This window comes from Limanda limanda, chromosome 14 (assembly GCF_963576545.1).
Source record: "Limanda limanda chromosome 14, fLimLim1.1, whole genome shotgun sequence".
NCBI classification, from domain to species: domain Eukaryota; kingdom Metazoa; phylum Chordata; class Actinopteri; order Pleuronectiformes; family Pleuronectidae; genus Limanda; species Limanda limanda.
In genome coordinates this window covers 10,515,124-10,540,075 of record NC_083649.1, presented here as the reverse complement: position 1 = coordinate 10,540,075, position 24,952 = coordinate 10,515,124, and the positions used below count along the sequence as shown (strand labels likewise).

Sequence of the window (24,952 nt, the reverse complement as noted above, 5' to 3'; positions counted from 1 at the left end):
GAAGGTAGAAAGTAATGTGGACTGTTTGCTGGTGGGAGCGAGGTGTGAAAATCCATCAGCACTGATTTCACAGTCCGGTTTCCTCTTGCAGCGCTGAAGCTCTTCCCTGCTGGGGCTGTTTATTGAGGATGAGAATAACAGGATGAGTGAAAGAGCCTAAATCTAATTTGTATGTGTCTCTTCTCCCTGTTTTCCTCCCTTTCCTCCTTGTTTGTCTCTTCTCTCTCCATTCCCTTTTCCTACTCCCCTCCTTTCAGAGAGCGAATGAAGCTGCCCTTCATGAACGACCAGTGCGAGCAAATGCTGAAGATCTGCAACGAGTTTGTCCGACTGCAGGTGTCCTACGACGAGTACCTGTGCATGAAGGTCCTATTACTGCTGAGTACAGGTAACAGAACACACTCTGCTTTAGAGAAACACACGCCGAAATTTTAAATCCACTGTATCGAGCTGGTAATACTGCTGAAACCCTCGCTGGCTCAGTGTGTCACAGGGTAGTGGTTTGTGTTGTGGATGGAGGGTAAACATTATCATAAAAGCGACCAGAGTGCATCTTCACCTCCACATCTGATAATTGCGAGTGCAGGCTGCAGCTCTGGGTCTGTGGAGAAGCTTTAAAGCGAACAGAAGCAAAGAGTGCGTCAAAGCCTTTATCTGCTTTGAAAACCCTTTCACTATATGTGGCACAGAAGTTTATCCATTGCACCACTTTACTGCAAATGAAGGTTCCTAATATCACTCAATCTGATATTTAAAACGCGTTCCTGTAATTCAGTGACTCGAGTTGCATTGATTAGCCGACTAACAGGAAATTAATTGTTTCTGTACTTCCAGCGTCTCGAATGTGGAAATTTTTCTGTTTTTAGTCTGGTTTCTTCATCACTGCCTCTTTGAGTTTCAGCAGGTGTTTTTTTTTTTCTGCCCAGTGACAGAAACAGTGGCGTTGCTTTGTTTTGAAACCGCTTGTTTGCTCCCAAAGTTAGCTTGTAAATTACAACTCACAGTTCAATGAATACAGATTATCTCGGAGGGTAAACCGAGCTTTGTAGTCAACATGGTTGCAAATTGCTTGAATTAAAACACTTTATGAAAAACTGTTTTTTACAGAAAAACCTTTTTTCCCTATTTTGATAATTTCAGGTTTGACGAGTGGAAATTGGACACAGAACAGATTTGTCATCGTCTTCCTCATTCTAAATCTATCCTTCGCTTGAGTTGCTTTAAAATGTACAAATCAGTCTCTATCATTAGGCATATGAAAGTAGTGAGCGACCGTTCCAGCAATGCAATTATCACCATTAAATTCAGCAGAGTAACATTACACATCATAAAGAAGTTATTACTATGTATGACTGTCCCAATTATGTACATTTCTCCTTTTCCGGAGAGGTGACTGTTCCGCCACTCTCAGAGAGGAGCAGGGGAAAGGATGCACTTAAGAGGCGATTTGCTCGTTACGCGGAGGAAATGACATTTCCATAGGGAGCACTGGTTGCATGTTCTTACCTGAGAGCTATTTCCATCTGTTCCCCTCAGGGATGGAAATACTATCAGGTTAGAACAACTTTGGTTTCAGCTGTTGGAGTCAGTCCCATGTGCACAGTACTGAAAATTAAAGGTCAACTTGTTATGACCTGTGGACTAGGTTCAGAGGGCCGACTTCACTTTCTGCCCAACGCGATATAAATTACTGTCAAACTTGCATTAAATGAAAGTAACAGTGATGAATTAAAAAAAAAAACATTTTAGTGCAGAAAAGCCTGAAAAAAAACCCATTTTCTCTCCTGTAAGATTTGTCTCTCTGCCAAACCTGCAAATGCATAATGTAGAGGCCAGATTGCACCGGTCTGATTATGTAAATCGGACGGTATTTCATTCTGATCCCGGCCTCTTCGGCTTCTCATAATCTCTAGGTCAGTGACTCGGGCTCTGCCTGGGCTCATTGCCAGGCAGCGGGCTGACGAGGAATCCATAATGTGTTGACGTGGTTGTTATGACAACTGTACATTGATGTTTTGTCATCCCTTCTTGGTATTTTAGAGTGAATCCTCAGCTCGTGGTCTTTGAATCACGATGCACATGCAGAGGGAGTGATGTTTTTTTTTTTAAGTGCATTTCCAAACAGTAGCGTCTCCTCTCAGCCGCTCGTCCGGTCACACCGACGCTGCACGGTAGCATTTGATGTTACTTTTAGGCTTTTGCATATTTTCCACTGCCTCCAGCGTGCTGGTGCGGGGGGGTGCGTGTGTGCATCTGTGTGTGTTTACCCAGCCTCTCCCGAGGGTCGGAGTCGGGTCCCACACAGTCAGGTTTAATGAAGTTTTAATGCCTCGTGCTGTTTGGTGCAGCGGGGGGGAACAGGATGAAGAACAGACTCGCACAGATAGAAACATTGTGGATGGATTTTCAGTTTCAGGCGGATGTTTGAAATTGCATAAGCAGCTGTTCACATCCCCAACTGTTGGGATGTATATGTTTATGAATGGGTGTGTTTGTAAATTACACAGTTTTGAGTGTAAATATAAATAACATGTGACGTCACAGGGACCTGGTTCTGATCTTGTTGATGGGACTGACGCTACAAATACAGTTTGAGTTCAGAGAATCCTTCATTGACAACGTTTTTTTGTGTGTGTGTGTGTTTGTTTGTGTGTAGTACCAAAAGACGGCCTGAAGAGCCAGGCGGTGTTTGACGAGATCCGGATGACGTATATCAAGGAGCTCGGCAAAGCCATCGTCAAGAGAGAGGAGAACGCCAGTCAGAACTGGCAGCGCTTCTACCAGCTAACTAAGCTACTGGACTCCATGCAGGAGGTCAGGCACACACACGCGCACACGCGCACACGCGCACACGCGCACGCACCCACGCACGCACGCACACACACACACCCGTACTGATACAGTATGTACCTATTATGATTCATGTCTTTCCTCTTCTTTGTTTTATATGGAATTCTTTACACATCACAGATTTGAGAGAAATCATGTCCTTGAAGTTTACCAGTGGCTTTCTTTCTATCTCTTTTATATAAGCCAGGATTTTTTTTTCATATCTTGTGGATCAAGTTTATCAATATCCTGATGCTCTACTAGTTCAGCGCACAGTGTGTGTTGAAACATTAGTGCATCATGCTCCAGTCGATGTGCTTCAGCCGCTCGCTCCTCTGTAAAGATCCACAGTGTATCGACCTCGATTGATTTAAAGACTATCTTGCAAAATGAAAAGCTTGACAACGCGTCTCATTAACCTGTCTGTGTCCCCTTGTCCTCCAGATGGTCGAGGGCCTCCTCCAGATCTGTTTCTACACCTTTGTGAATAAAACCCTCAGCGTGGAATTCCCGGAGATGCTGGCGGAGATCATCACCAACCAGATACCAAAATTCAAAGACGGGAGCGTCAAGCCTCTGCTGTTTCATCAGAAATGACTGCCTTAAAAAACTGTGAAGCAATGACTCAAATCCTCCTCCAAGAGCACAATACCTGGAGCCTCCCGCCTCCTGATCCGCTCCCCGATTGGCCGGACTACAGTGCAGGAGGCCGGACTACCGACCTGTGGCCCTTCCTCTCGGCCAACCAGGACGAAACCAGGAGGAAATGTTTCTGGCTCTGATTGTCTTGTGGGCAGGCTTCATTCTGGTGATCTACCCACCCCCACGCCCCACCCCCCCCCTGCTCACCTTCTCCTCCCACGTCTTTCCTGCCTCCATTGTTCTACTTCTTTTCTTAGTGACCTGCCAACTCTTTACAACCAGCGTTTCCTGCTCCTTGGATCAGCGACCTGCTGTTCCTCTGCTCACCTGCTCCGGCCTCGTCCCAGATTCCAGTGTGCGGAGAATGTAGTGAGCCACTCGCTTGCTGTGGCTCTTCACAGAGAGCTGCTGGCGACGAAGGGGGGACAAACAAAACAACAAAAAGCCGCACGCAGACAAAATTAGAAACATACAACACAATACAATCGTTTTTGTTTTCTCTCCCCCTCTCTGGACCCAAGGACAGTGAGGACAAACTGTTTTCAGCTGTTCACCTGACCACGGGAAGAAAAAACAAAACAAACCGCCAGAGGATTGTTGCCCCCTTTTTTTTTTTTTCTTTCTTACCTCACATGCGAAAGTCACACGCAGACATGCAGTCACTCAGAGAAATGTTTACACAGGATGTATCCGAGAAGGGAAAACCAGTGCCTTTTAGCTTTCTAAAGCTCTTCATAGCCATCCCCTCTAAACCGTTGTTTCTTTGCATAAGAATGTAACCTCGACATCCTTCCACATATTTTGTCTGTTTCAAGTTTTTCTATTTTTTTTTTTTCATGCTGGCAATTTTCTGTTTTCTTTCCAAATTGTTGCCATTTCAGTGTTTTGGAAGTGGGCGGCTCTCTCTGTTCGGATCCCCAGACGTGCACACAAGGACGATACAATTAGACGCAGATAGGAAATGCTTCGAGCAGCAGGACGTGTTAGGATCTTCATATTTTACATAGCAAACAGTTTCAGCTAAAAGAACTTCAGGTTCACAAATCTCAGAAAATGTTGCTTCATGTGTCTTTTTCCCAGGTGTGACGTATATTGGATAAATACCGGATCTCCCAAATTTCAGATCTCATTGTGTTGAAAGTTACAGAACGTTGATTATTTCAACAGATATAATGTTGAATACACGTCCAGATATTTCCCCCTCTTCTCCAGATTAGCACTCAGTGGAGCACATGCTTCCGCCAGGGCCAAACATTCTCATTAAAGTCAAACAAGCTGCAGCAAATTTCACACCCTCATAGAAAACAGTCATCTTAACCTGGCTGACTGTTTTTTCATACGAATTCATCAGTTATTCCCAGGAAAAATCTGGTAAAGAAAGTGATTGAAAGTTTTGTTGAAAACTGTTCTGTAGCTTTTGCGTAAAAACCAACAATCAGATAAATGGACAGGGGCGAAAAGATATATCTCAAAGCGGAGGTAAAAAAAAAGAAGCAAAAGCTGCTTTGTGCTAAACTGAAACCACTGGAAAAATTGGATGTTTTGTTATATTTAGAAACAGACTGACTTAAATATTCCAATGCTTTGACTAATAAAGTTTTTATTCGCTAACTTTTGCAAATTATTGCTCAAATGGATCTTTTTTGTCTTTGAGAGCAAAACTTTTTTTTTTTTTAAACAGATCCCATGAGTGTGAGTTGATGAAAAGCCATAAGTGAAAACCGTCCTGTCATCGCCAGCCGCTTTAACACTGAGGATCCAGTTTTATTCACTTCTTTTTTAAATACACTGTCATGGAACTGTCACACCTGGTCAGGCCGCCTGTTGCTATCTCAGAAATCACAGAGAGGTAAAGTACGGACGAGCATGTTTCCTGGTGTGTGTGTTGCCTCCTCATAAGGTTACTAAACTTGTTCCATTTTAAGAGATAAGGTTTAATAATTCTCAAACTTCAACATACTTAAAGTTTATGATTAACTTCACTGTGTAGTTCTCCTGAGGGGGGGGACATTACCATAAAATACCATTTTAAATTCGACCCTTTAATCAGCTTCATCTCAGTGTGTTTGCACAAACCCGACCTGCAGTGATTATTAAGCTGTAGACCTCAACATGAATGAAAAGGTAAATACGTATATATATATATATCTCTATATATTTTGTATATGGGCTGTAGACAGACATAATCAATGAAGCCTCTGTTCTCGGCACAAGATTTCACCTCTAAAGTTGAAATATTTTTGGAAGAAGATGCAGTTTGGTCCAAATAATATTTTTCGATCTGAGCTCAGGCCCTGAGTGACTACATCACCTGGATGATTTCCCACTAGTGCCAAATGCAATGTGCAAGCTTTGTGTTCTGATTTGTTTTTTGTTCTTTCTTTCTTGGAGTTGTGATGGAGTGATGATTCAGTTGTGATTTGACGACACGTGGCCGAAGGTTCCTCGTGCATGAGAGGGATCTTCGGCTCAGCGTCGCACCTACACCAGCTTAAACTTACTGATTGTTATCATTCAAGTTAGTGTATGATCAATTAATTGTTTTCCCCAGCAGATGCACGAGATGTTCTCTTGTCAGTTTTTTTTTTTTTTTTTGCAAAACAAGCAGTACTTTCTATTTGTTGTCGGGCAGGTGGTGATCAGCATTTTGGTACATTTGTAACATGAAAATATGATTGTACCTTCTTAATGCGACAGCCAAAGCAAAAATACATGAACAGTTGTACCAGGCTTCAGCGTGAACACAATGCTCCCCCCCCCCCCCACACACCTCATAATAGACGGTGTTCTATTTTCCTTAACGTTGTTTGTAACGTCCCTCCGCCCTGAAACGTTGACCATATAGATTTTCAGCTGTTTACTCTGAATGGTACTCGTCCTTTCCGCGGCGCTCAAGTCTGAATGGCGATGAACAGACCAGGTAGCGGGTTGTCATGGAGACCGGCCATTTGTGTGTTACTCACAGCTAACAGCACAGCGGGCTCTGGACACACACGAGCCACTATTTATTAAGAAGCCATCATGTTTTTAATCAGCCATTCAGCCAAAGGACGGCCATTCGCACCAGGGATGTTTTCATGTACAGAGCCGGCTCTCAGCCTCACCTGCGAACTCGCTCATGTGGCCTTGGGGCTTTTAAGAGCATGGGTTTGATGCTGCTCACGTCCTTGTCGATGATTCCCGGGGGGGGGGGACGATTCGACTAAAGCGTTGTCCTATCTGTTGGGGTAACTTTGCGTACAGTATTAGTCGTTTCCAAACCACAGTGCTTCAGAAAACCAGCTTTAACACGTAGACGTAACCATATCCCCGCTCACTTCTAAACGGCCATAGGTGTATATAGCAGCGCAGACATATCCTCTAAACATAAAGTGTCTATTACTACAAAATATTTTTACATAGACATAACCTCTATATTCCTACACATTTTCTCTTTTTGCCTTTTAGCTTCATGTTTGAATAAAGGCCTTGAGAAAGGGAGACAGCGAGCCATAGAAATAAGATTTCAAAATCAGGAAACAGATTAAACCCTTAAGAAATATCGATGTTTGTGGAGATTGATCTGTTGTAAAGAAGAAAACAAAAATATGACAATATTTTCTGCAACTTTGAGTACATCAGCTTGATCCTCTTTGATATAATAGTTTTACTCAAATCCTTTTTGTACATTGAACGAGTCAAGAGAGTAAATATTTTTTTTTTTCTGTTTGTTGGTTTGTGTTTGATTTAAAAAATAAATATAAATTAAAAAAAGAGGTAGACGTGTTGAATACATTAGGAAGTGTAAACCTTTTTTTTTGTCTTGTGAAGTAAATGTAAATTTTACGAGTCAATGGGAAAGTCTACACGAACGCTCACTGTTTTAAATGTTATGAGGAAAACGTGGGGGGGAGGTTAAGTGTAATAGAGTGACCAAAGCAGAGGATTTAAAATTATAAATAAAAAAGATTTTAACAAACAAAAAGAAGTATTCAAGTAGTTACATTTTAAGTAGCACTTATTATCCAACTTGTAGTACTTCTTACTTTATTCGAAAGGTATCTTTTGTAAAGGTCAAGGCTTTGGATCTCGTGTATATTGCTGTGAGGATTTACTGGTCACTTTAAAGTAGGAAAAAAATTAAAAATAATACAAAAACCTGTTGAATCTCCACATGAAAGTAAATCTGCCAGAGCCTGATGGAATTGCACTACCCTCCAACTGGTTGATAAAAGTCTATTTTGTATAAAATACATGCAAATGTTATCTTTAAAGTTTAAGGGCAGATCATGTTTCATTGTTATATATGGCTATGGCTTTCATCGAAGTCTGTTCTGTTCGTATTTCAGTTATGTAAATGTAATCCAATGTAAAAAAGACACAAAAAAAACAACACAAAGTATAAAATGTTTGTTTGAAAAAAACAATAGTTTGTATAACTTCTGTATTACACCTCTTCTGTAGTCAGTGTCGATATTTTCACCTATTTGATTAAATGTTGAATTAAGTTATCTGTGTTGTTCTTTGACATTTGACATCCTGTCGGTAACATCTCGATGTTTTCTGTCATCACTGGTTAAAAGCGGAAATTCGGAAGAACTGATTTCTCTTCAGTTCCAACATCTTACACAATAAAGTTTTCTGTTTTCCAACGCTCCGCTCCAGTCTTTGTTTTTACGATTTCAAATGCTTTAATTTAACATTGATATTATGAAGAGTAAACATTCGACGAACCTGGAAAACTGATCATCACACATTTTATCTCAACATGAACTCAGGACTGACATCACCTGTGTCGTTGTGAAGTTTTGAGGTAGAGCAAACAATTTACTCAAGTGAAAGTACACTTAAATACATAAAAGTGTTCCAAAGTAAAAGTATTACATCTACTTTTCTACTTGGGTTAATGTAGCCAAGTACTTAATTTAGATAAAGTTTTAAAAGTAAAAGTACTTAACAAGTGTCGCTAATGCAATCATTATGGCTGAGTTGAAAGGGGCGGGGTCTAATGTTCCCCCCCTGCTCCGATTGGATCAGTGACCAATTTCCCTCTCGTTATTGATTACTTATATCTTAAAAACAATGTGAACATGAATGCATTTTTAAAATGTAGCAGAGTAAGTTGAAGGTACCTAAAAATGACTATTTTATAATGTATTTTATAATATAATTTATAAAATTATAATAATAAAAATGTGCCTAACGATAGTAACAGAGTAAATGTACTTTGTTACATTCCACCTCTATAATTGGCTCAGCTAAGTATTTAAAATCTAAACAGGGGGACTGTTTAACGAACCAACTGAACAACACACCTTAAAAGATCAGTAAATGTTATCTTGTGTATTATTTTAGTTTGTGCACAAAAGAACAATTTGTGATCATGCAGCAAGTTAAGTTAATATGCTTCTTGCATTTTAAAATCACAGTTAAGGGGAACAAATGTACCAGAGGTCTTAAATACCTCATTTATCTACACAAAGTGCTGCTTATACCAAAAATGGTTCAGATTAAATTCAACTGTGCATCTTAACAAGAAAGGTTTTGTCCAACGCTTGGTGGCGTGATGATTATTTTGGGACATGAATGATTGATGCTGAAGCCAACATGATCCAGATGAAGTCTGGTCAATGGCATGTAGCAGTGAGCTAATCCATTTATTGCAGCAATTCTACTGAAATGACTTTAAATAACAAAACCCAGAGGAAGCAGTGCAACATGTGTGAACAGTGCCACAGTATAAATATCCTCATCAGACGCTGAATCACAAATAACGATCAAAGCTGCAGCTGTTCAACATTTGTCTTTAATTCTGCTCATGCTCATCAATTCACCAAAACATCTGAAGGAATATTTAAGGCTGTAGAAAGACTTAAATGATACAAAATGTCGGGCAACGAAGAAGGAATTAAGTTAGTAGGCTAAGAATACAAAATATAAAATTTCAGACTTAAAAAATTATACCTTATCAAATGTTTGTGTATTTATTTACAAGGTCAATAAAACACCTCAAAAAGAATACAGTCCAGGAAAGTCTCATAAATAAGAAGTTTAGATATGAACAAAGTAGTCTCATTTTTTCACATTTGTTTTACTCTCCCGTTTGATTTTTCTGTTAAAATGCAACAATAATTTTACAATATTTTGTCCTGGAAGTTTAATAAAAATCTTTTTCTTTATTTTTCAGAAGAGTCGATGCAGATGTTCATCAAGTGGTTAAAGGAAAAGGTTTCGCTTTGACTCATGAGGGGAGGAGCTTCATTGGAGCCCCAACGCAGATCAGCTTTCACACATGTATCTGAACAATTTGAGGGTTTTTGTTTTTGTTTTCAGTGTCTCTAAAAAGACACATCTGCATTTCATTTTCTTGAGTATGAACGTCTTGTCTGTAAACATCAGACCCAATCAAAATGTCAGTCCTCTTCAGTCACACAATGACACTATTAGCTTTGTCGTGATTGTGTATGAAGAAAGAAAAACATGGGGGGGCTGTGGTGTGAGATAACGTACACAAGATAACCGAGTCACATCCCTACTTTCAAACTTCACTTGTTTGTTTCTCCAAGCTGAAATTAAAGCATCCGGAGCAACAAAAAAAAGGATCTTACAGAATCCATACGATGGCTCCGTCATGAAGAAAACAACCCGAGCTATAAATAAACGTGATAAATCACGTGTATTTCTGAAGTGAATTGGAAACAGCACAGTGGTGTTTTGGAATGCCAGTGCTCTTTGATGTGGAGAAAGACAACATCCTGTTTGATGAAATAGTGAAAACATGACTCCAAACTATATGTGACACAGGATTCAGTTATTTCCAAGAATCCAAAAACTTTGAGCCGGAGCCTGAGGTGAGGCCTCCCAGCTTTTAACCAACAGGAATCGGTTGTTTTCTCCCACGCTGCGTCGTAAACCGCTGATAAGCTCCTGGAGCTGGTTTGACATTTTTCACATTTTTCCCGAGGGCTCTGGAGGGAGAAAAGGCCCGATTTATAAAAATAAAGCTGAAACCCAATGCTGACCTTTGGCCAGACTGTTTTCCAGGTGACCTCATCCTGTGGCTGATCTGCCTTGGGGTTCCTGCTCTGAAACATTAGTCAGGTCGAGTCTTGTTCTTGGGGAAAAACCCGCCTGCTGTGGAAAAGTGCTCGCAAACACACGTCGAAGCCGTTCAGCACAAACCTGATCATTTGAAATCTGCTTTTAAACGCTCCACTCCCCCAGTCGGATAAACCACGGAGTTAGTCGGCTGTTTTCATATCAATCACCTCCAGAAAGCGTTTCCATTCGTAGGCGATGCAAAAGAGGAGATGCTGAAGCGGTGGGGCAGTGCAGCTCCAAATAATAAAGCAAGGGCTGAAAAATAAAAATCACAAGCCTCACAGCTCAGAAATATCAACCCCAGATATATCACACAAACACACACACACACACACACACACACACACACACACACACGTATACACTTTTCTCTCCACACATATTACATCATCATAAGGACTTGGGGAGTCATCCACACCAATAACATCCAAACCACACAGGGATTAAAAACCTTTTTTTTTCCTCTTTTTTCCAGTGCAATTCACGGGTCTCTCCCCAGTCCGCTCTGCTTCACTTCTTCATCACATCCATTTGATATTGTTTTTCTTGGTCCAGTTTCAGTTCTCCACTATAGTATACAAGCTAATATAGTCTGTCCGGTCTTGTGCAGTCAAATCCAGTCCCCTCCTCCGGTTCTGGTTTCCGGTCCAGTATCTTACGAGTCAGGACTGATGCCACAAACTACGTGGACTTTAAAAACTCCACATAGTTTTCTGGTATCAGTCCTGTTCGGCCATCCAGGGTCCCTTCAAGCCAACCCGGCTCCCTGGAGCCATGAACTGCAGAGAGAGAGAAAAAGGAGAAACATTCAATTTGTTTAAACATCCCAAGATAAACTCAAACCTTTCCATAAATAAGAGGCACTGAAAGGGATAGTTCACACAAAAAATGAAACCCCTGAAACTCCTAAAGTGTTTTGTGGACTTAAACACTTCACCCACCCCTAGTTTTTTATTTTTGGGTGAACTCTCCTGACTCACAATCCGTGCTGACACAGAGAGAAACCCGACGGGACAGCTGTTTTGATCTTCACTTATATGGCTGTTGTACTGTAACAGTGTTCTTAAGAGTGTGTGGCTGCAGTGTAAGCTCTGGGGACAGCTGGGATGCTCCCTCGCCAGGAGCAGACAGGGGTGTTGAGATGCCACCGGGAGGATTACATGTTCACAAGGTCACATTTTGCCCAAAAGGGGCTCCGGTGACACTGCTCTGCATTGCATAGCTAAACAGTCTTCCTGCTGCAAACTCTATTTAGGTCTGGACAGGGGTGTGTGTGTGACAGGACATGTGTCAACTGGCGTGACCAAAAAGTAAATCCCTAATAACCAGTTCATGCGCCTTATCTGCGTGATCATAAGCCTAAGCAGCTCAAAGTAGTTTTAACTTTCCTTACGTTTGTGTAAGTCTGGTTTTCATTTGAGCTGAAAGAAAACTGTGGAGAGACAAACATGACAAGTTTTGGGAGCTCAGGGCTGGAGAGGAATGAAAAGAGGCACGAGAGGAGAGCGAGAGAGAGAGAGAGAGAGAGAGAGAGAGAGAGAGAGAGCGAGAGAGAGGTCTGTCTCACGAGATTCCGACAGAGGGGAGGTGAAAAGGAAAATAAACCTAAGGAATAACACTAAGCAAGCAAGGAAGCCATTGAATAATAGACATGTGCTTTTCTATACTTTATATTATAACTCATTTAATTATTAAATAATTATTTATTTATTTTTCCAAAAAGAAAGCAAACTACTCCTCCGTTGAACGATATTAGGTTCTTGGCTGTGTTGCACTTGACTGCATCTTTTACAGTTTTGTCTGTTTGCCAACTTATGATAATCTTGGTAGTAAATAGGTAATAAATGAAAAGTGCATATCACACCCTTCACTCCCATAATAAAATGTAATTAACAAGTATCATGCGACCCCAGCACACCTTCCTGTTTCCTCCAGGGAGAAATTACAGTTGCCAAAAAATGTGAGAATTAAAATGGTAACTGAGAGAAAATGTGTTCAAAAACCTTTCAGTTGTGACTTTTTGGAGCAAGAACTTTTGACTGTTTAGAGATCTTTGGATAACATAATTCCAACACCAGCGGTGAGATCCAGGACCTGGGCTCAATAAATTAAGTCCAGCAAATTCCCGGGGATGACTTATTGTTTCAATGGTAATTATTTGTTTTTACAGAAACACCAACCCACATTCTTTCCTTTTTCTGCTGGCAGGTCCAGAGGCTGACTCACCGTTTTCAAAGATGGTTCCAGCAATGAAGGACAGCTCGGAGTCGTGCTCCGCCTTGCAGGCGTACAGCGCCCGAGCCTTCCTGCCCGCAAGACTGGAGACATTAAGGAAGTTAGGAAGAAAGCGTTTACAATGCTTCACTTGGACGCCTCAAACTAAAGTGAACGTTCTGCTCTCAGCTGCTCGAGCCCCAGACAGGTCGTTACTTTATATAAGTATCAAATGCCAACAGGCTTCATTCGCACATTTTCAAGTCCGATTTAAATGATGAGATCCTCCTGAACTCTTTAGGATTTTATTGGACACATAATTCCTTTTACAGTTTGTGTTTGTGATTGGAGGACGGGGGGAGGGGGCAGTGGGAAGATGGACCAGCTTGAAACATGACGTCAAGTTTGAGTTAGAGAACTGCATGGAAATAAGGTACATTCTGGATTAAAATGTATATAGAGAAGCTCATATAAAACTACTGCAATAAAATTTGTGTTAAAATAAGGAAAGGGCCCATTAAGATGCTATTCCCCAAGAAAGAAAATCATGCTTTAAATTCCATCCTTTTGCGAGGAAGGTTAGAAGTAACGCGATTAGGGCTGCCACTAACGACTATTTTTGTATCGATTAATCGGACGACTATTTTATCGATTAGTCGATTAATCTAAACGACTAATTTTCCTCCAAAAAAATCAAATTGACCATTTCATTTCAGTTAATTTTATTTTGACAACAACAAACTGTATGTCATCGTATAATGCAGCACAAAACAAAATGTAAACAAAGGCTCAAATATTAAAGTGCAAAACTGTAGGTTTAAACTAGCAACTCCAACGTGATAAAAATAAATAAAAAAGAGGGCATATAAGTTAAGTCAGCAGTGCAACTCAAAAAGATATCAAAGTTTCTATTTAACCCCTTATCAAAATAAAAAAGTTAGGTGTGCATATTAAACAAAGTGCAACAAGTTTAAAGTATAAGAAACAATGGTGTCCAGCTCAAAATCAAACTCAAACGTTAGTTAGACATGCGTGTTGTAATGTAAGAATGTCAGCATGTCCACATATTCTGGACTCAGTCTAGCGGCCCCCCCTCCCCCCACGCGGGCGCCGTAGCTGAGGTGACGCGAGAAGGACCCGACTCGCGTCCAGGGCCGCCGTCCGCACCTGCGACGGACACCGCCCCGCGGTCCAAGAGAAAGGAAGCCCCCTTACCAGCGACGCCGTGAAGCGCCGTGGACGAGGACCCCCCCCCCCCCCCAAAAAAAAAACAACTTGAGGCGGGCCGCACACCGAGCCTCCGGCTGCGTGGAGGGGAGGGGGCCCCGGGGCGACTGCTGCCCCAGCCGCGGCATGCATAGTCTATCGCGGCTGGTGCCCAGCGGTTTAAAAAAAAAAATGCGTCGACGCATTTTATACGCGTCGACGCATTTTCAGCGTCGACGTAATCGATGACGTCGACGAATCGCGGCAGCCCTAAACGCGATAACTTTTTAATATTTATAATTCCTGAACTTTGTAGAGTGGAGGCGTATTGTTAAACAACACTGCAGCTGGGAAGACACTTGTAGAAATATGGCAACAATTAAAAAAAATACATATATTTATCAGATTAAAGCTGTTCAAGCTGTTGAAGAGCTACCTAAGTAAATAATTACACATTAGCAAATTGCTAACATCAGTGTAGTGAGTGCTTGAATCAAATATCCCAGCACCAAAACACTTCTCATTAAAGAAGATAAATATTCCGCTTTAGGTTTTCTTTCCTCTCCACTCATACCGTGGTGTCATCTGCAAACAGGCGCACACGTTTTCACCTCAAGAGTTCCCTTTATCGCTTGACTGAACAGATGTGATAAAAATCATTACACAAACAATGTGGACCAACCTGATGGGAGAGGAGTCACTGGAGGCGGAGGAGGTTGGCTGAGGACTCGACGGGGCAGAGAACATCGGCCAGGAGGGCGAACGTGGTGACGTGGGGCTGGGAGACTTCGCACTGATGGAGACATACACACAAAATATGAAATCATACCGAAATAAAGACTAAAAGGTATCAAATACAGCTCAGGACATTATCAATATCTCAAAATAAAGACATGGTTTTGTACCTTTTGGCTGGGATGCTGCCGCGACTTTTTGGGTTCAGCCTAAAAACAGAAAATTAAAAACAAGTTGAAGACTGAGATTTCTGGACAAGTGAAAACCAACTGGATTTTAATTAAGTCATTAAGACACAAGGGAAATCAGGACACTGAATGGTTTTCTACTGTCACTGAGGTCTGATGCATTAGATTGCAAGTCCATTGAATGGAGCTCGCAGCTTGTTGGGCAAAAGGAAATAAAAGTTGAAATAAATGATTCATCGGCAAGGAGGAACTTATATTTTTAAAAGCTCCTTTATTCACTCTTATCAAATGAATTGTAAAAACAGACAAATTACATTTTATTGTGGAAATTAATAATTAAAAACTTTTAAAAAAGCAGCACTACTGTGGCTGTCTGCCTCAGGAACGAGTGCGGGGGGGGGGCCACTGCACAGAATGCACTGCCGGAAGGCACCAAGTCAACCAAAGTCCCTTTCATTGATTTGAAACTTACATTTTGGTCAAAGAGGGAACAAGCAAATATTTGCGCTGAGTCATTTGCACTGAGGATTTTGCTCTGTAGATTGTGGAACACATACCAAACATAGCTTGTGTGCACTACTGGCATTTTGTTGCTATAGGAGTCACGAAGGGGTTTAAGTGAAGGACTGAAACAGCAGCATGTAACCACACCACACTGTTAGTTACAGTATGAGAGCACAATATTCCGCCCTGCATTGATACAGAGAAGCTCAAACCACGTGTAAAATCATGAGAAGACATCTGAAACACCTCTGTTGGAAAAATCCCGGAAAAAGAACATGGTGTCCGTATGAATATTTAAATATACGGCCTCAATGAACAGTTTGAACAGGCAGATTCAGAGTAACACTGTAATGATGTGGAATTTTTCCTTCCATAAATGTTAAACCTGCAATAACTGATATTTCGGCCACGTAATGTCGTATCGGCTTATTTAGCCTTCTTCGTCTTGTTTGTGTTTCCTCTTAATGGTTGCATTTTCTTCCATTCTCATCCAATCCAAGGAACATAGAGCTTAAAGCTGTGATTATAAGTAATCTATCTTTTAAATTATCATTTGACTGAGTGTCTCAATGATCCTCAATAACTCAGTGTTTGTCAATAACCTCTTCTAGCCCATTCATCTTCACGCCCTGCCCCCCCAGCTGATGGATTTCCAGCAAAACTCAGGATATTTCGTATTTGTGTTTTTTTTTTTGTTCTCTTTCCCGGACAGGACGTCACAGGGAAAATTCCCAAAGATAACAGGTTACAAAGTGAATCAACAGGTTTCGGGTGAACGCAGCCTCCTCATCACCCCCACAGCACATTTGACAGCTCAATTTAATAAATATATCCGCAGCCTCTCCCTTCTCCCCCTCACGGGACATTTATTGACTTTCTCATAACACACCCACGCACCCCCACGTAACACTGAGGCAGAGGCACATACTTCCACACTCATTAACAGTGAAGACAGAGGCACACTTGAGGGCTGCCCACAACAACAAGGTGTGACTCAAATTAACAGACAATGCTTATTACTGCTGTGACCGATGTTTCTGAATATTAAGTAAATTCCGCTGCACGGCAACAACACACTCGCTGCTCCCTTGTTGCCATTTGTGTGGATCACATCTGTTTTGTCAAGTGACAAATTACAGTTTAGCGCCTGGGAAAGATTCCTCAAGAAGGAATGTATCGTCTACTGCCTAAAGGCTGCAGCGCACGCTAAACCTGCATGAACCCAGTGACCTGCAAATGTCAAGTTTAGGCACCGGGAAAAAAACACAGGAGGGTGCAAAAAGATCTCAGGAATATTTCAGTAATGAGCATCATAAATTATGGGTCATGCTGATGTAACACATGAGGGCTCATGTCAGCGTGCCCTTAATTATCTTTGTTGTCAGGTGGACAACTGCTGATTGAACAGATGAGATGAGTTATGTTGGTTGAGAAACTTGTCTATACAAACAAAGAAATTGCTGAGCCATATCGGTTTTGTTTTTTAAGCTTTTACTTTTCTGGAAAATGTTTTACCTCAGTGGCAGAAAACTGGGGCTTTTTTTCACTTTCTGCCTTTTAGTGCAAATTTCCTGCATATTTACTTTTCAGTATAATTTTCATTTCCATGACACTAAGTCCTTCATTTCATATCACACTCAACAGTCTGCTGCTCTCACTTTCTCCTCATTTTGATTCACAAATTAAATCCCGACATTTCCTCTTTCCTTTTTCCTACACAACACTTCCAACAGATTTTTCAGTCTGTCAGACTTCCTGTTGTTGCTCTGCTTGTATAGTGTGATGTGGATTAAACTGCCATGTCTACTTGAAAAAAAATATATTTATATATATGTAGTTTTTTTCAAGTAGACATGGCAGTTGTCTATATATTTATATATATATATATCTTATCGTACTATCTTATATTTAATTTTCTAATGATTCTATTATTTTCTATTTCTATTATTATATTTATTATTTTGCACTGTGCTTTTACCACTTCCTATTTGTTTGTTTATGGATTTGTTTGTCAGCAGGATTTTCCAAAAACTACTGGACTGATCTTCAAAAAACCTAAATGGACGGATGGAACATGAGCCAAGAAAGAATCCGATACATTTTGGTGCAGATCTGCTGCAGATCTTCACAACTAATGGATCCAGTATTTGCTTTTTCTTACTTTCTTTATAATTTTGACATTTTCTCTGATTTCTCAGGATATAATTCATGAATCTGGTTGAAAATACTCAGGCACATTTAGGGCATTAATATCTGATGTACGATAGCGTGTGAAGTTGGTGCAAATGTAAATAAACATCCAGATGAAGTGAATTTGTGGTTTCAGAAGGGGGCTGTTGGGCCTTAGCGGAGGTATACGGAGTGTCTACGGAGTGTCTTCGTTTACTATCTTCCTGTAATTTACCTTTATTTGTTTGTGCAATTATCCATTCCACAGTTTGAAACCTGGCTTGTGTATGAAAATTAACAGCAAAAACAGCAAAGAAGTAATAAGCAGCTGGTTTACACAAATTCAGTCGCAGTAACGAGGCTTGCTCACTTGTTGATTCATTATTCTGATTTGTGTGGCATTCTTTTATCAATATCCAAACAGATCGAGTTGTAACATGCAGCCGCATCATGATGCAGCATGAGATTGTGTTCCCTATTGTTGAGCTCAAATCGCTGAAGAAGGCAAAGGAGAGAAAATGTCCCTGTACACAGAACTCTGCTCAATAATTTAAAACCTTTTAAAACCCATTTTCAAGAGGCAGCTCATCAGTGAAAGTAGCAGAAGCAGACACATTTAGTCTGGTGTGTGTGTGTGTGTATGTGTGCGTGTGTGTGTGTGTGTGTGTGTTGCTGTGGGGAGGAAATATTTCTATGACAGGTTTCCTAAATGTTAGAGTCGCCATGGAGATTTTTACAGCTTTTCTATTTTTTCTCCCTGTGGTGGTAAATTAAGACTTTCTGTCTCTTTACCTCTAATCTCTCTGTATTCATGATTTTCTTTTTTTCCCCTTTCAAATGCCAAACAGGCTGCAGGAACAAATAAAAAGACACTGACTTTGCCCGACAGACAGTAAAAGAAGATAGAAAGTGACGTTTTGCCATTTACACTCAAAGTGCTGCGTTAGTACATCAGGTCGCAGGTCAAGTCTGCCGGGTTAGATTGATCACGTATGCTTCTCTGGAGCCTATTACAACATCAAATACTGTTTTTTAAAATACTTTATCTCTTATTTTTTCCTGTATTGTATCATCTGTATGTGAAAAAACTTAGAAGCTGTAAAAAGACCTCCAGGCATTTCCCAGCTAAAAACAAACTATTTAAAAAGAGGACAACAAAAGGTGCCAAAGCTGAAAATAACATCTGCCTCTAATGAATGAGGAGTTTCTGAAGAGACAGTTGTTGACCTCTGACCTTTGTACCCCTCGTCCCCGTGATGAGGACACACACTGGCATTTCCTGGAATACAGGCGGCATTTGAAGCTGTAACAGGCCCTAACAGATCTTTTTGGGATCTACAAAGAGCTTCACCCACAACTTAGTGTCCACTTACATCAAATATGGGAAATTTGAGAGAACAATCATGATTGAAGCAGCAGAGGCTGAGATACTCAAATATTCTAACACTACCCACAATGCCACTCAATAGTGCCTCCTTGGTAAACCCTCCCTTACTGATAAAATCAATGCCATTCAAAAATCACACATTTCACTTTTGACAATGAGGACTGCAAACATCTGTGCAGTGTCTCTTTAGTTGGTCAATTGGTTTCCACCTGCTATAATGAATGCTAATATGTTTGTATACAAATGTTAAAAGGAATCATTGTGTTCATGGGTGTTACGTGAATGTCTGTGTGTCTTCAAAGCTCCTGGAAACATGTGGTGGACTCTGCAGTAAACTGTGACCAGCAGGTTTCGATCCTCATACTCAAACACGATGTGTTCGGAGTGTGTGTGTTTATTTAACTCATGTTTAGGTGAGTTTACCAAGACAAAATCCAATCAACTCTGTTTATGTGGCAAAGTATTGAATATTGCATCTCTTGAATCATTGTGTGTTTATTTACATATTTTTCCTTTTAGAAAGCTAAACTTTATAATACAATATGTCATCATTTCCTCTAGATTACTGATTTTATTTAATTAAAAACTCATTTTTTATTTACAGAAGAAACAAATCAGCCTGTTTGTTCATTCATTCATCGATGGAACCAGATTTGCCTTCGGATCAACATTTGTGTACTGTGTCTAGTTGTGTTTAGTTGTTGAGGAGCTGGGAACCATTCAACACATCTGTTGTGACGTTATTCAGATAAAACCCTCCGTTGAGCTGCTAGAGTCTTAAACACACACACACGCTGCTCTTTTCTCAGGCATGAAAATAAAACTTTGCTGTCATTCTCCAAGTGCAAGAAGCAAAACGGTTTCATCTCAGAAGCTGCTCGACGGCATCAGACGTTGCTGAGATAATGACGGGAAACTCGTTACTCTTTGATGCCGCATGTGTACACATTATACAAATATAAAGAGCAATGTGTATGAAACACTTGACAGCACTCTGTTAGGTACAAGCATGACCTTAAGAGGAGAAAAGAATAAAAGGTAAAAGCTTGTAAACATACAATTTCACACACCATTAAGTGCCATGTCATGACCAACAGGTTGTTCATTAAATATCATCTGAAAAGCTTTTTTATTTCCTCTTTGCTCTCTGTGCTCTTGAACGTCTCTTTAGACTCTTTATCTCCGTCACTTGTTCACCTTTAGCCATCTCCATCACCAGCAAGTCGCTATGGACGACACGTTCAACCTTTTGGGTCGAGAAAAGCGAGAAAATAAAATAAGTTTGGGTATAATCATATAAACATACCCAAACAAATTAACTACGAGGGCATTTTCACACCTGAAAGTCCGAACCAAGGTTTGTTGCACTTAGGGTTGCAAAGGGGCGGAAAGTTTCCGGTAAATTTCCGGAAACTTTCCGGAAACTTTCCATGGGAAGTTAAGCTCGGGAATTTTGGGAATTTTGAAAAAAAAAAACTACGCAAATTCTATTTTAATGATGGATGGAATGCAGCACACGCTGCACGTTGAATTTCAACCCTCCACTGTGCATTCTTCTATCAACTGCTGGGATAATTCCCAGCATCCTGCACACTACAGCAGGGCTATTGAGGCCTACTGTAATGTGCAGGACTAGTCAGGTAAGATTCGATGGTATTACTTGGGAAAATATATTAGCATCCTGATTGAGGATTGTTCATCTGTTCATCTAGCCTATTTCCATTCATTTATCCATCAATTGTAAAATATGAGTACAGACGATTCCGAATTGATGGCTAACTATTTATATCTCTGGCATTGCATTAGTGTTTTTTTACAAACTTTTTTCTCATCTTATTCTACAGAACAATGCCACGTGCACTATCTCATGTGTGGAGACATTTCACCCCATCCAATGTAGAAGGAAAGGCTGTGTACATTTGCAAATACTGTGCAAAGACCTATGTTAAGAATGACACAACGATGCAGAAGCATATAGTCAAGTGCCCAAAGTTTCCTCAGGACTCAAATCAGCCTATGACAAAACAAAATGTTTATATTTATGTCTGTATATGTGACAAGGTAAACACAGTTAGTATAAATTACCCACAACATTTCCAGTTTATTCCCGTTAATTCCTGTTAATTCCCGTATATTCCCGTATATTCCCGTTAATTCCCGTTAATTCCCATGGAAAGTTTCCAACTTTGAATATTCCCAGAATTTTGCAACCCTAGTTGCACTGTATTTGTTTAATCTGGTTAGTTTTGGTTTCACATTCATTGGTCCAACATCAACATGTTGCCATGTCAACTCAGCTGATAATAGTGCTACCAGCAACACCTGGTGCAGTACTCAACACATGATTGAATACACCAAACAAACATTCTTGTCGTTCGACCGTTAAAACGTCAAGCAAGAGGAGTGCGAGCAATCCTGCAACTCAGTTTCTGGAGAGACCAGAAAAGCTTCAATTTCTTTGTGTGTTGTTTAATGTGCTCTGATTTTCCTGCAGTTTTCCCAAAATTTTGAATTATCCAAACTATCAAACTGCAAACGAACCAAACCATGGTTCAATTTATCCGGGCCATGGCCACCTCGTTCGGTCGAAAGTGAAATTTCGGTAAGTTAGTCTGCTCTGTGGTCCAGCGATCCTTTCACGACAGAACGTGTCTGCACCAGTTGTGAAACGCTATTACTTAAATCCATAGCTGGAATTTAAAATGTGTCCTTATACATCAGGTTCAGATTTTGCCCTTGAGGCGTACACAAGGTTCCATGCACCTCATTTAGAAAAGAATCATCAATTTCAAACTTGGGAGACAGGTTTGTTACTTTTAGACGATGAAGCTTCTTGCCAAGAGGTTTATGTGGACATTTCCTTACTTTCAGATTTATGACACAACAGCAGTTAAATACAGTACATTTTATGTGAGCTGGTATCATTGCAGCACTTTGCTCAGACGACTTTACTGAAGCTGTAAAGACATAATAAAGTAAGATTGTTATTCTCTGCAGTTATAACAGTATATTCTGTTTACTGTGGTTGCGGTTTTTAATTTGGAGAAACGTTGGCTCCCTAAAATTGAAGCCAAATCCCCTTGATCGCCCCCTAGTGGATGGTGCATTATAGCTTATATACCTCACCTCCTTCATGTCAGTAAAAGGGACATGGACCAAACTAAAAAGTCAAAGCACAGGTAAAATATTTTTTATCTCAAAGGCTGTTTCTGTCATCTAGGGTAGTTCTTATCATTTGTTCTTTTTTCCGGCAAGTGAGGTTTTAATTTGTTATTTGATGCTTTAAAACTGCGGTGAAATGTCCTGATTGACAGCTGACAAGGAGTCACGATTGGTCGAGTTTGTGTGTGTGTGTGTGTGTTTCTGTACATTATGTGTGTATGCTCAGCATCATGTCACTGTGAATTCCATATGAAGGCGTGTGTGTTACCCCTGTGTGGAGACCTCAGTGTAGGCATGGCCAGTGTTTATATGAAGACGTATGGTACTTCTCACAGGGAGAGGGGCTTGCTCAGACCTGCAGAACTATTTCTGTTTCACTCTCTGTTAGTTATGTAAACTATTGATCAAACACTGAGAGGTAGCCAAGCGGTGGGAGGACATGCACATTATGTAACTGCTCCCTCATACGTTGTGTATAAATGTGAATGGGGTTTCGTGTAATTGTTTTTAAGTCCTGTTGAGGGGGAGCACAGATACGATTGTCGGAACAGTTGGGAGTTCAGCTCCTTGTCCTAAATGTTTTCCAGATGCTTTTGGGATTTAAACCGACAACCCGCCACTCACAGTAGTACTTCTGCTTAAGCTCTTAGCTGCCACATATGCACATGTGTGCTGACGTGTGTGCATGTGGTCATGCATTCTTTCGCCTGTGAATTTCCGTATGCATGAAAAATAAGAATATGTGTGTACATTCTTGCAACCCGTGTGTTTGTGTGTGCATCAGTTAACGTTTGCACATGTGTGCATACACAGTGTATCTCTTTGTGTATCCAAAGTTTCCATCCTTCACCCCTCACTCACAAACATGTCAAACTGAACAGCTTTTCTTTTCTTGTGACATTTTTATAAAAAATGCCTATCTTAATAATGTTTGCACAAAATTCCCTGCAGCTTTATAAAATCCAAAAGTTAAGTTAGGCGCTTTTCACTTCTGCTTATAGTAAACAAGAGCAAGAAAAACAAGTTCCAGAAAACAATGTAAAGAGGGAAACCATTAGAAGGACATTGTTATCTCAGAATTGAGTAATAAATAAACAAGTCTGCACAGGAAAAGGTACAGTTGAAATCGTGTTTCGTATTATTGCTATTCTTAATATTTAATATGATTTTAATTTTTGCAACACTTTTAAATTGTTGTTGATGTAATTATCAGTCAGCAATTCCCTAATTTTATAAAGGGAAGTGCTGCACTTTGAGTGCAGAGGCAAGTTTAAAGCCTTAAAATGCTGTAGTAAAGGAAGTTTTTTTTTTTTTTTTTAAGTATTCCTTGATCAATCCGTTCATCTGGATCCACTTCCAAATTTGATAGGATCATCTGTGGATCTTACTGCACACCTCCACAATATTTTTTTTGTTATTCTGCTGACTATTAAACACTGTTGAAAACATAACCTCCTAGGCAGACCTGAGACCCTGCACAGATCAGCATGAGTTTTATGCCATTGCTCTGTCACACTCACAGTGAACTGGGGCGGATCTGCCTTGTGTCTTGCTCGCCGTCGTTGCTGGTCAGGCTGTGTCTCGGGGTTCGGCCTTGGCTGCTGCTGCTGCTACTGCTGCTGCTGTTGCAGTTGGCAGACGAGGAGGAAACCGGCTGCTGCAACTCGTTGACTGTGGCATTGACGACATTGTTTGTCTTTTCACCTACATGAAAAGAAAGAAAATTGCAAACTCTTTGCAGAAAAACAGATATTTTTCTGTCTGAAAACACCAAATAGCCCCAGTTAGAAAGACTGGTAGTTTTAGACGCCTCATTTTCTCTCTAAGCCACGATACTAAAACACAGAGCAGGTGTAAGAATAACAGAGAAAACTAAGGGTGAGAAAAGATTTTTACTCATCATTATGTGTATTGGCCAATTAAGTTGCTCAGCTCACCTTTCTGGGAATGTGTTGGGGTGTGAAAGAGTGTGAGAGGCCTCTCGCTGCAGGACGGGGCTTTGCTGTCAGTGCTTTTTCTCCTGGACAGGTTGAGCTGCAGGTTGGTCGAACCTGCTGCAGAACTCGGCACGTCCCTGAATATCTGAGCCAACAAGACAGTGAGGTTTGAATTAAAATGAATCAACAATACAGAAATTGTGGGTAGAAAACATTTAACCGTTGCACAGAATGTGTACATCATGTTCTTAAAGGTTAAGTCATTTATGGCTTCATATGTGACTGCAGGGCAATGAAGATGTATTATCTTATCGCATGTTGGGCAAAAACAGTGATAACAATGTTGTGTTTAGTTGTAAAAACATGCAAAACCATGCAACGGTCAAGATTTTATCACACACGAAAAACCAGTCCTAAATAAAGCAACTTGACATTTTTTAACCACTAATTGTATATAGTGGGGTCACATTATATTGTCTTTTAAAACATGTGCTGATACAGCATGAATCTCATTGTAATTTCTGGATTTATTAAAATGCATTGCAACCATTGCAGCTTGGGTTCTGCCAAACAAACTTTTAACCGCTAACGCTTCTTCCAACAGGAAATTTGCAAAACCTTAACAACAGCATATATTAAAGACTTTAGTGGGATTGATTCTGACACAGCTTAAATTCCAAATATAAAAATGGACTATACTCATACTTTTATTTGTGCATATATGTCTAGGGCAGATAGTCATTTCTCTCCTCTGTACAGTAGAAGGACTTGATCTCTGTGAGGACGCAGGTTCGCTCTATCACATGCGCTCAACACAGCTGTTGACTGGGAAGTCTGAATGTACACGTGTGTGTAGGGGTCTGCTTGTGTGTGTGTGTGTGTGTGTGTGTGTGTGTATG

At 40.5% G+C, this 24,952-nt stretch overlaps 2 protein-coding genes across 3 annotated transcripts in view; one reads left to right on the top strand and one right to left on the bottom strand.

Moving 5' to 3' along the window:
* Positions 1-3,638, top strand: part of LOC133019988 (glucocorticoid receptor) — a 62,326-nt gene extending 58,688 nt beyond the window's left edge. For both annotated transcript variants that reach the window (XM_061086586.1, XM_061086587.1), the window contains exons 8-10: positions 258-388; positions 2,657-2,814; positions 3,274-3,638. In XM_061086586.1, coding sequence (XP_060942569.1) covers positions 258-388; positions 2,657-2,814; positions 3,274-3,426 — 442 coding nt within the window. In that variant the 3' untranslated portion in view covers positions 3,427-3,638. The remainder of the gene's footprint in view (positions 1-257; positions 389-2,656; positions 2,815-3,273) is intronic.
* Positions 3,639-9,240: 5,602 nt separating this feature from the next.
* LOC133019869 (rho GTPase-activating protein 26-like) overlaps positions 9,241-24,952 on the bottom strand; it is an 82,870-nt gene continuing 67,158 nt past the window's right edge. Inside the window, exons 19-24 of the mRNA XM_061086453.1 lie at positions 24,054-24,198; positions 23,637-23,820; positions 14,877-14,915; positions 14,654-14,764; positions 12,778-12,869; positions 9,241-11,330 (exon numbers count right to left, since the gene is read on the bottom strand). Of these exons, the coding sequence (XP_060942436.1) occupies positions 11,233-11,330; positions 12,778-12,869; positions 14,654-14,764; positions 14,877-14,915; positions 23,637-23,820; positions 24,054-24,198 (669 nt within the window). The 3' untranslated portion in view covers positions 9,241-11,232. The remainder of the gene's footprint in view (positions 11,331-12,777; positions 12,870-14,653; positions 14,765-14,876; positions 14,916-23,636; positions 23,821-24,053; positions 24,199-24,952) is intronic.